This window comes from Triticum aestivum, chromosome 5A (assembly GCF_018294505.1).
Source record: "Triticum aestivum cultivar Chinese Spring chromosome 5A, IWGSC CS RefSeq v2.1, whole genome shotgun sequence".
In the NCBI taxonomy this organism is placed as follows: domain Eukaryota; kingdom Viridiplantae; phylum Streptophyta; class Magnoliopsida; order Poales; family Poaceae; genus Triticum; species Triticum aestivum.
The window spans coordinates 623,734,089-623,746,598 of NC_057806.1; the positions used below are offsets into that span (position 1 = coordinate 623,734,089).

Consider the following 12,510-nt stretch of genomic DNA (forward strand, 5'->3'; position numbering starts at 1 on the left):
ATGAGCATGATGGAGTAGGCCAGCGTAGCCAGGCTCAGATGGATGCGTTTCGAGATGCATTGGATACGTGTGGTTTAACTGATGTTGGCTATAGGGGCAGTACCTGGACCTTCGAGAAAAGAGTGGCTGGTGGTACGTACACTAGAGTCGGACTCGATAGGTGCGTGGCCAACACCGCATGGCTATTGGCCTTTCCTATGGCTGTGGTTGAACACAAAATAGCTGCTTCTTCAGACCACATACCCATCTTGCTGAAGATGATGGATACACATGCATGCAGGAGGGGCCCTAGAACTTTTAGGTATGAAACTTGTTGGGAGAGAGACCCAACTCTACTGCCAGCAATTCAGACTGGGTGGTCACAGACAGAAGGAGCATCGGTGCAAGCGATGGAAGATCATTTGAGGCGTGTTTCCGGAGACTTGGCAACCTGGGAAAAGGACCACTTTGGGAACGTACGCCGAGAGATCGCATACCTGAAAGAACAGTTGCAGCGGCTGCGTGAGGATCCAGGAAGAACGGAACCTGCCCATGCAGAACTTAAGATCAATGATCGACTCATAGAACTCTTTCACAGAGAAGAGATGCTATGGAGGCAGCGAGCACGAATTGATTGGCTGGTCCATGGGGATAAAAATACATACTTCTTCCACCTCAGGGCGTGTAGACGGAGGCGCAAGAACAACATCAAGTCACTTTTACGGGACGATGGACAGGTGACAGAAAACGTTGTAGAGATGGAGCAGATGGTCACCTCGTTTTATAAAGATTTATACAGTACAGAAGGGGTGCAGGGGATGGATCATGTCCTCCAAACGGTCCCTACAAAGGTTACATCAGATATGAATGAGATGCTAAATGCCCCTTACACTCCGAAAGAAGTCAAGACGGCATTGTTTCAGATGTTCCCAACAAAAGCCCCCGGCCCGGATGGCTTTCCCGCCCACTTCTTTCAGCGTCACTGGGAACTTTGTGGAGATGATGTGACCTCGGCAGTGTTGAGAATTGTTGAAGGAACTGAATCAACAGAGAGCATTAATGACACAGTGTTAGTCCTCATCCTGAAGGTAAAAAACCCATCTCTACTGACTCAGTTTCGCCCCATAAGTCTTTGCAACGTCTTGTATAAAATTGCATCTAAGGTGATCGCCAACCGGCTGAAATTGGTGCTACGGGAGATTATTTCAGAAGAGCAGTCGGCCTTCGTCCCAGGAAGGCTGATTACTGACAACATCATTACCGCTTATGAATGCTTACACTTCATGAAGAGGAACAAAGCAAAGAAACACCAAGCATGCGCCCTTAAGCTTGACATGATGAAGGCCTATGACAGAGTTGAATGGAGTTATTTAAAGGCAATCATGCTTAAGTTGGGCTTCAATGAGAGGTGGGTTAATATTATCATGAATCTTGTTACATCAGTTAAGTTTTCTGTCATGTTCAACGGAAAGAAGCTAGAAGAGTTTGTTCCTTCAAGAGGGATAAGACAAGGGGACCCGATTTCTCCATACTTGTTTTTGTTGGCAGCAGAGGGCCTTTCGTGCCTCCTAAAATCAAAAGAGTCATCCAGTTTGCATGGGCTACAAGTGGCACCGTCGGCGCCACCGGTAAACCATCTTTTATTTGCTGATGACAGCCTGCTATTCTTTAAGGCAAGTAGTGGGGAAGCCTCGGAGGTGAACCTAGTTTTAGACCAATACTGTCAAGCTTCTGGTCAGAGAATAAATCATGCTAAATCATCGATCTATTTCAGTAAGGGGGTGCCGGACAACTTAAGGTTGGTAGTGAAGAACCTGTTGAATGTTCCTAATGAAACTTTGAATGAAAAATACTTGGGCATGCCATCGGATATTGGAAGTTCTAAGAATGGAGCCTTCAAGTATATGAAAGATCGACTATGGAGCAAAATCCAAGGATGGATTGAATATGCCTTATCAGCAGCTGGGAAAGAGGTGCTAGTGAAATCAGTGGCCCAAGCGGTCCCAGTTTTTTCCATGTCATGTTTTAAACTCCCTAGAGGTCTTTGTGAACACCTAAACATGTTGGTAAGGAAATTTTGGTGGGGAAGCAAAAATGGGAAGCGCAAGCCGCATTGGGTCTCTTGGAAAACTATGGCACAACCCAAGAGCATGGGGGGCCTCGGCTTCCAAGATTTTGAGTTATTCAACTTAGCTATGTTGGCTCGGCAAGCATGGAGACTCCTGCAGTTTCCAGACTCTCTAAGTGCAAGAATCCTAAAAAGCATCTACTATCCACACTCTACTATTCTGGAAGCAACACTAGGGAGTCATCCTAGTCAAGTTTGGCGTGCGGTGGTGGAAGGTAGAGATACACTGAAAGTTGGACTGATAAAGCGGATTGGAAACGGGGAATCTACAAGAGTATGGGAAGACAACTGGCTCCCTAGGGATGAGATGATGAGACCCTACGGTTCTATTTCCCCCAACCCACCGTCTTTGGTCAGTGAACTTATCGATGCCACGACGGCCTCGTGGGACAGACAGAGGATTTTGGGCGTGTTTATGCCTATGGACGCACATGTGATAATGAGCATCCCCATATGCACATGAAATACACATGATTTCTGGTGTTGGCATTTTGAGAAGAGTGGAAACTTCACAGTCCGGTCAGCTTATAACATGATGGTGGCAATCCGACAGAGACGGGAGGCGTGGCTGGAAGGCTCGCCAGGGCCTTCTTCATCCACGAAGGAAACCAGGTTGTGGAAAACAATGTGGAAAACACAAGTACCAGGCAAAATCAGCATGTTTCTATGGCGCTTGTCGAAGCAGTCTCTTCCCACCAACGATGTGAGGGCGCATCGGCACATGGCAGACTCGAGTACATGTGGCTTTTGCGGAGCTGAGGATTCCTGGAAACATTCCTTGATCGACTGCACCATGTCTAGGTGCACCTGGGCCATGGTTGACGAGGAGTTGGCTCAAGTGATTGCGACGACGACGAAACCGAATGCTAAACAATGGCTCTTCACACACATTGAAACGCTACCCCATGAGCAGTTTGTGAAGCTTTCGGTAACATTATGGGCAATTTGGGCTGCGAGACGGAAAGCTATTCATGAAGGTATCTTCCAGAGCCCGCATGCAATATGCAGTTTCATCAACCGCTATTTGCAAGAACTGAATATGATAAAGGAGGTGGTGAAGCCTGAAGCGCGGACCACAAATGCTCCTAGAGGCGTCCCGGTGGCTAGACCTAAAGCCCCACCTGCTGGATCGTGTAAGATTCATGTTGACGCAGGGGTATACTTTGCTAGCAGGGGTGCAGCTGTTGCTGTATGCAGAGACGGAGAGGGAAGGTATATGGGCAGCTCAGCCCTAGTCATAGAGGGGATGCATGACCCAGCAATGTTGGAGGTGATAGCATGCAGGGAAGCGCTAGCTCTAGCGGCGGATCTGAATATCAACAACTTGGTGATAGCTTCTGACTCGAGGCAAGCGGTGAATGACATCGACAATGAAGCGATGGGTAGCAGTGGTGCTATAATCAGAGAGATCAAGTTTAGGTCTTTGCTTTTTAATTGTAATTTTACTTACGAAAGTCGTGCTGTTAATTATGAAGCACATGCTTTAGCCAAACATTCTCGTAGGCTTCAGCAGGGTCGTCATGTATGGCTTGACCAACCTCATGATCAACATTGTATCCCACTTATTGTGGCTTTTGATGAATAAATTTGGTCGTTCCCTCAAAAAAAACCTAGATTCCCTTCGTTCACGTGCATGAAACTTCGCGAGCGAACGTTGTTCCATGCTGGCGTTGATGTGCGCTTGTTTTCTTTAACATAGTAAAATCACATATGTCCATATATACACACATACATACACTTATCTATATAAATGCGCACACTCAGAGTCTATCCCTATGAGCAACTTCGAGATAATGAGTCGGCATTATATTTTAAGATTGACGAAGTCACCACATGCGCTTTGTAGTCGACGAGACTTCTTCTCCCATTGAACGAACATTGTCGAAAAGACTAAAATAAATTCAGAAAAACGCGAGCACCATTGCCAAATCTAAGATATAAACCCGGTGGACTAGTTCCATCACAAGAAACTTAACCAACTGAGCCACGCTAAGTTTGCGTGTGCTCGTTATTGGCGTCCTTATTTTTACCGCATATAAAGTCGATAACTATTCTCGATTGTAATAAAGACAAATCATATGTGATTCTTTTGTCCCGAGACAAAAGAGACGAGGAGCATATGTACAACCATTTTTCTAATTTAGACCTAAGCTACTAGTAGAAGGGAAGGACCGGGATGTTCCAACCACTACTATTATTTGCCAATCTTGCCCGTTTATTAGTTCTAGTCTTTTCTTTACACGTATTATTAGTTGTAGTCTTATGTGCATAATTCTGAAAGTGCATCCAGTGATGAACCCAGAGATACTGAGGTTTGCCAGGGCAGCGGATAACGACGGAGCTAGATTGCACTGCACCACTGGTCACTAGACAGGGGATGTACCCTGCCATGACATTGGAGAACCGGGGCGGTCGCCCCAACTCGCCCCAATGGTGGACCCGCCACTGAGTGCATCCTTCAGGCTCCTGGCGTATACTTACAACCTCTTTAAACCTTCTCTCGGAGAATCAGCTTCACCCAACTGCTTTACCATTGCGCTGCCGATTATCACTCCATCTGCACCCCATTGTGCAACCTGTATGCATCCCGTATTCCCGTTGCAACCGTTAGGCAATAGCAACAGCAGCATAGTTAAGATATGAGTAAAATTTAGAAGAAAAAAGAAGAACAAATGGATCTTTATATATAGGGAAAACGTCTTTTACCAGTCTAATATGGTCAGGGGTCGATATGCCAAACCCAACAACCACTGCTTTGTTAGTGACCTGCATATACAAAAACATAACTACATAAGGTTCTTGGAGGACAGTCACAATCTAGCTAGACTAGAGAAAATAATTGTTACCATTTCCTGCAAAAAAGGACGACTTATCATTTATTTTCTACAAACCTGCTTAATCTCCTTGAGAAGATCCTTCACCCGCGGGTTCACATCTGGGCGGGCTCCTGTAACTCCGTTGATACTTACTTGTGTAATAGTATGTGATTAAGACGCTCATTACCATATCTCCTCGTCTAGTAGTATATATAAATGCTAAAGTTGCAAATTGCAACGAAGCAGTTTGGATTTTAACCATACATCTACTTGGCACTTACAAGGTAAACAAACCCTTCGGAAGCTATTGTGATCTCATTCATCATGCCTGCCTTTGTAGATGGTGTTGTGAGTACCAGGCATACGATGTTCTCGGGGTACGGTGATTTCTCATGCCGGCTCCGGTCCTCTTCTGTACCCTTGGTTGTAGTGTGTTAGAGATGGCCTCTCCTATTTTTCATGCTTGGTGTTGGGTTAAGGGACTTGTGCCACTAGCCCGGTGCCTTTTTATTTTTCTTTCGACCTTATTGCAAGAGGATTTACTTAGCATTTTATATTGGTTTGGTAGTTTGTGCTTTTATATATAAAGTGGGAGCAAGACTGTTTCGCGTGTTATTAGACGTACCAGCTCGATGTCGTTCTGTATGGCTTCATTCCTAAGAACACTTGTCTCGATATAAGGAAGATCAGGTACTATAAGACCTGTAGCACATGAAGAGCGAATTAGTAATTCCATTATATTTTTAGAAGTTACAAAGTTTATAATAATGAATATTGACTTGAAAAACTATATTCCTTCCAAAAAATTGTAAAAAAACATATAGAGTAGCTGCATGTTACGATTTTTATGCACGAAGAACCACCTGCGTCAACGAAGAAGACAACTGTTTACCTCGAACACCGGCCTCTCTGGCTGCAGCGGTGAATCTCCCCGTTCCCCGCCGCGCGATTGGGTTGAAGTAAGAGAAGATGACCACCGGGCAGGACAGCTCCGGCGTCACCTCCTTCAGCATCGCCATCACGGCGTCCGTTGTCACGCCGGCCGAGAGCGCCCGCGCAGCGGACGCCTGGATGACGGGGCCGTCGGCGTAGGGGTCGGAGAACGGCAAGCCTACCTCTATGACGTCGGCACCAATGGTGTCGAGGAGCCTCAGCGCCTCCGCCGTCGTGGCCAGGTCGGGGTCGCCGGCGGTGATGTACGGGATGAACGCCGTCTGTGTACAGTCAAAAAACTTAAGCATCAGTCGATCGGTCCATGCGTTGCATCGTAGTGCAAAATAAAATAAACTTGGTGCGCTGCATGTACGTACCTTGCCCTTGTGTCTGGCCTGGGACATGGCCTTCGCTGCCGACACGCCGCTCTTATCGGCCGGTGCCGGGGCAAGCAAGGTCGCCGCTGCGCGCGCCCTGACCGCAAGCCTCCTCGCCGTCGGCATGACCACCGCCGGGTCGACCGAGGCCGCGGCCAGTGCCCTGGCGCCGACAGGCCTCCCCGGTGTGGCCACTGCCACTGCTGCCCTGGCGCGGCTTCTCTGGAGGCTCGACGGAGGCGAGGAAGACGGCGAGAGGGACGCCTTGAGCGCTAAAGCCATCCACGTAGCTAAGGATGCTATTACTCAATTCAGTGTATCTATGCAAGAACACCTGGGCACACTTGAACTTGATGGGATCGAAGTGTAGGATGCTGAGGGGTCAATGAGTAGAATGGGGTGCTGTGCTTGTGGTTATACAGCAGCAGCAGCAGTGCAGCACAAGCTAGACTAGTAGCTGGGTGGAAGCTTGAAGAAGAGTTATGTGCTTGTATGGTAAGGATATCTATTGCCATTACGAGATCGGAGCTACCCATTTGTGTGGAATTAGAATCGCTATCGGCAGTAAACATGCTAAAGGAGAAGGAGGTGGACAGATCAGTATTTGCGTCTCCAATTGCTAAAATCAAATATCTTCTGTCTCTTCGTAATATTTTGTATTACTCACATCAACCGAAGCCAGAACTTGGTCAGTGATATTTTGTCTAGGTACACTAGAACTGAAAATAGAACCGTCGTTTGGTTAGGCTTCGGTCTACATGAGTAGTTAATCTTTGTAATGCGGACAGTAATGATGCCGCGATTTGACTAATTCAAGTTTTACCCGCAAAAAAATAACAACATGAACACATAGTAGGCTAATGCATAGTTTGGATACACACAACCAACACCAACAGACACACATAAATCACAACGGCAACTAGTAAAGTCACACAAAATCGAAGCTAAGCCTAGCGGAGAAAAAAAAGCAAGCACAAAAAGAATTGCTAAGCAATCAAACGGCACACAACAACAAACAATAACTTCTACCATTATCCTTGACGACACACATACTATGATAGAGATTCTTCGAAATCAATGCATCTAAGAAGGGAAACGATGCGTCACCGGATCTAACTACGAAAGGTCAGATTACAGGTTTTCACCTTGAAGAGCAGGTGCAAGCAATCTCCAAGCAGACTCCTCAACAAGGAAAACAAAGTGTAAACATGAAAGATCAGACCTAGGGTTTACAACCCGAAACTTGAGACTCGATACTCGAAGAGCACCATTGAACCACGGTCACCTTATGTTATTGCCACCTCTTGTCAAATCGGCACCTCCATACCTCCTAACCTCGGAAGCCAGTTTAGCCTTTCAGAAAGGGAGGTAAGCCTCCCGAGACAGCCGCCCACTCGCGCAGCCCGTGACATAGACGGGCAACTAGTGGCCATGATCGCATGAGCAAACTGCCATGGAGGAACAAAATTATCTTGTGGGGTGACGCAACTTCCTTTGTGTTAGATATCTTGGGCCTCACAATGAAATTCTCTTGGGGTGGGTGGTGAAGGGAGGGGATTAGGGGATAGTGTCCCCAAGTTGGGAATCCATTACCCAAGCCTTGGAGTAGAATTTCTTATTTTCTTTTTGAAATGGAGGCAAAAACAAAATGACTCATCTTATCTTCTATATCTAAATAGGATCTCCACACTAGATGATTTTCCTCAATTGTGGTGAAGCCACATCATCTGCTGACGTCATCAACTCCTTTCAACAAGAAAAATATGTCCCAAGCACTGCACCGCGTGCCGTCCGACTCTCGATCTTGCAATAGAACGCTCAGTTGGGATTAAAGATCTTCCATTGCGTCTGGCCGTCGGCTCGGTTTCTAAAACCGACGAAGGAAACCGAAGAGACATGATCGCTCACCTTTATTTACCATCTTTGGCAGCTCAAAATCATCAATCCTAATTTTGCCAGCGACTCCAGGTCGCATTATCATCTGAAAGGATCGATATAGTTGACTAGAGGGGGGGTGAATAGGCAACTAACAATTTTTAGCTTTTTTTTACCAAATTAAACTTTGCATCAAAGTAGGTTGTCTAGATATGCAACTAGGTGAGCAACCTATATGATGCAACAACAACAAGCACACAAGCAAGCAAGGGAAATAACACAAATAAGCTTGCACAAGTAAAGGTACGAGATAACCAAGAGTGGAGCCGGTGAAGACGAGGATGTGTTACCGAAGTTCCTTCCTTTTGAGGGGAAGTACGTCTCCGTTGGAGCGGTGTGGAGGCACAATGCTCCCCCAAAAGCCACTAGGGCCACCGTATTCTTCTCACGCCCTCACACAATGCGAGATGCCGTGATTCCACTATCGGTGCCCTTGGAGGCGGCGACCGGACCTTTACAAACAAGGTTGGGGCAATCTCCACAACTTAATCAGAGGCTCCCAACAACACCACGAAGCTTCACCACAATGGAATATGGCTCCATGGTGACCTCAACCGTCTAGGGTGCTCAAACACCCAAGAGTAATAAGAACCGCAAGGGATTAGTGGGGGGAATCAAATTTCTCTTGGTGGAAGTGTAGATCGAGGCCTTCTCAACCAATCCCTAGAAAATCAACAAGTTTGATTGGCTAGGGAGAGATATCGGGCGAAAATGGAGCTTGGAGCAACAATGGAGCTTAGGGTTGGAAGAGGTGGTCAACTCGGAGAAGAAGAAACCCATTATATAGTGGAGAGACAAATCCAACCATTATCCACTGATAACCCACAAGTATAGGGGATCGCAACAGTTTTCGAGGGTAGAGTATTAAACCCAAATTTATTGATTTGACACAAGGGGAGCCAAAGAATATTCTCAAGTATTAGCAGCTGAGTTGTCAATTCAACCACACCTGGAAACTTAGTATCTGCAGCAAAGTGTTTAGTAGCAAAGTAATATGATAGTAGTAGTAACGGTAGCAAAAGGTAACGATAGCAAAAGTAATGTTTCTGGTATTTTGTAGTGATGATAGCAATAGCAACGAAAAAGTAAATAAGCGAAGAACAATATATGGAAAGCTCATAGGCAATGGATCGGTGATGGAGAATTTTGCCGGATGCGGTTCATCATGTAACAATCATAACCTAGGGTGACACAGAACTAGCTCCAGTTCATCAATGTAATGTAGGCATGTATTCCGAATATAGTCATACGTGCTTATGGAAAAGAACTTGCTTAACATCTTTTGTCCTACCCTCCTGTGGCAGTGGGGTCCTATTGGAAACTAAGGGATATTAAGGCCTCCTTTTAACACATAGTGAATACATGAACTCCTCAAACTACGGTCATCACTGGTAAGTATCCCGATTATTGTCACTTCAGGGTTAACGGGTCATAACACATAATAGGTGACTATAGACTTGCAAGATAGGATCAAGAACTCTCATATATTGATGAAAACATAATAGGTTCAGATCTGAAATCATGGCACTCGGGCCCTAGTGACAAGCATTAAGCATAGCAAAGTCATAACAACATCATTCTCAGAACATAATGGATACTGGGGATCAAACCCTAACAAAACTAACTCGATTACATGATAAATCTCATCCAACCCATCACCGTCCAGCAAGCCTACGATGAAATTACTCACGCACGGCGGTGAGCATCATGAAATTGGTGATGGAGGATGGTTGATGATGACGATGGCGACGGATTCCCCTCTCCAGAGCCTCGAACGGACTCCAGATCAGCCCTCCCGAGAGGTTTTAGGGCTTGGCGGCGGCTCCGTATCATAAAACATGATGAATCCTTCTCTCTGATTTTTTCTCCCCGAAACCAAATATATGGAGTTGGAGTTGAGGTCGTAGGAGCTCCAGGGGGGACACGAGGTAGGGGGCGCGCCCCCCACCCTCATGGACAGGTGGTGGCCCCCCTGGCCTTCATCTTTTGCAAGGATTTTTTATTATTTCCAAAAAGTTGTTCCGTGAAGTTTCAGGTCATTCCGAGAACATTTGTTTCTGCACATAAATAACACCATGGTAATTCTGCTGAAAACAGCGTCAGTCCGGGTTAGTTCCATTCAAATTATGCAAGTTAGAGTCCAAAACAAGGGCAAAAGTGTTTGGAAAAGTAGATACGATGGGGACATATCAACTCCCCCAAGCTTAAACCCTTGCTTGTCCTCAAGCAATTCAGTTGATAAACTGAAAGTGACAAAGAAAAACTTTTACAAACTCTGTTTGCTCTTGTTGTTGTAAATATGTAAAGCCAGCATTCAAGTTTTCAGCAAAGATTATAACTAACCACATTTACATAACGCTTAGGTCTCAAGTTTACTCATATCAATGGCATAATCAACTAGCGAGCAATAATAATAAATCTCGGATGACAACACTTTCTCAAAACAATCATAATATGATATAACAAGATGGTATCTCGCTAGCCCTTTCTGAGACCGCAAAACATAAATGCAGTGCACCTTTAAAGATCAAGGACTGACTAGACATTGTAATTCATGGTAAAAGAGATCCAGTCAAGTCATACTCAATGTAAACTAAAAGTAATGAATGCAAATGACAGCGGTGCTCTCCAACTGGTGCTTTTTAATAAGAAGATGATGACTCAGCATGAAAGTAAATAGATAGGCCCTTCGCAGAGGGAAGCAGGGATTTGTAGAGGTGCCAGAGCTCGGTTTTGAAATAGAGGTGAATAATATTTTGAGCTGCATACTTTCATTGTCAACATAACAACCAAGAGATGGCAATATCTTCCATGCTACACACACTATAGGCGGTTCCCAAATAGAATGGTAAAGTTTATACTCCCCCTTCCACCAACAAGCATCAATCCATGGCTTGCTCGAAACAACGAGTGCCTCCAACTAACAAGAGTCCCAGGGGGAGTTTTGTTTGCAATTATTTTGATTTAGCTTGCATAAAGCATGGGACTGGGTATCCCGGTGACCAGCCATTTTCTCGTGAGTGAGGAACGGAGTCCACTCTTGAGAATAACCCGCCTAACATGGAAGATACAGACAACCCTAGTTGATACATGAGCTATTCAAGCATACAAAACAGGATATTTATTTGAAGGTTTAGAGTTTGGCACATACAAATTTACTTGGAACGGCGGGTAGATATCGTATATAGGTAGGTATGGTGGACTCATATGGAATAACTTTGGGGTTTATGGAGTTGGATGCACAAGCAGTATTCCCGCTTAGTACAGGTGAAGGCTAGCAAGAGACTGGGAAGCGACCAGCTAGAGAGCAACAACAGTCATGAACATGCATTAAAATTAATCAACACCGAATGCAAGCATGAGTAGGATATAATCCACCATGAACATAAATATCGTGAAGGCTATGTTGATTTTGTTTCAACTACATGCGTGAACATGCGCCAAGTCAAGTCACTTAAATCATTCAGAGGAGGATACCACCCTATCATACCACATCACAACCATTTTAATAGCATGTTGGCATGCAAGGTAAACCATTATAACTCATAGCTAATCAAGCATGGCATATGCACTATGATCTCTAGTTGTCATTGCAAACATGTTTATTCATAATAGGCTAAATCGGGAACGATGAACTAATCATATTTACAAAAACAAGATAGGTCGAGTTCATACCAGTTTTTCTCATCTCAGTCAGTCCATCATATATCGTCATAATTGCCTTTCACTTGCATGACCGAACGATGTGAATAATAAAAATAGTGCACGTGCATTGGACTAAGCTGGAATCTATAAGCATTCAATAAATAGGAGAAGACAAGGCAATATGGGCTCTTTTATCAGATCAACAATAATGCATATAAGAGCCAATTCAACAATTTAATTATGGTCTTCTCTTATCGACCCCCAAAGAAAAGAAAAGAAATAAAACTATTTACACGGGAAAGCTCACAACAAGTAAAAGAAGAACAAGAAATCTTTTTGGGTTTTCTTTTTAATTACTACTACAACATGGGAAGTAAACTAATTAAAAGCTACAACTATTTTTTTTGGTTTTTCTAAAGGTTTATCAAACACACAAGAAGAAAACATAAAAAGGGAAATAAACTAGCATGGATGATACAATGAAAAAGTATGAGCACCGACATCTAGCAATGAGTGTGTGAACATAAATGTAATATCGGTGAGAAATACGTACTCCCCCAAGCTTAGGCTTTTGGCCTAAGTTGGTCTATGGCCACGGCTGGCCTGGCGGATATCCATAGTAAAAGTTTGGGGTCGTACTGAGATACAGCGGCTATCGCCTCCTGAGCTGCAGCGTGGCGACGAGCGGCCTCCGCCC

The 12,510-nt window shown here is 44.8% G+C and overlaps 1 protein-coding gene across 1 annotated transcript; it reads right to left on the bottom strand.

Moving 5' to 3' along the window:
• Positions 1–4,367: 4,367 nt before the first annotated feature.
• On the bottom strand, positions 4,368–6,515 carry LOC123108041 (tryptophan synthase alpha chain-like). Its single transcript, XM_044529906.1, has 7 exons — positions 6,234–6,515; positions 5,816–6,137; positions 5,545–5,625; positions 5,194–5,278; positions 4,999–5,071; positions 4,814–4,873; positions 4,368–4,683 (listed from the first exon to the last, which is right to left on the bottom strand). The coding sequence occupies exons 1-7, from the start codon at positions 6,513–6,515 to the stop codon at positions 4,585–4,587; spliced, it is 1,002 nt and encodes a 333-aa protein (XP_044385841.1). The 3' UTR covers positions 4,368–4,584.
• Positions 6,516–12,510: the final 5,995 nt, after the last annotated feature.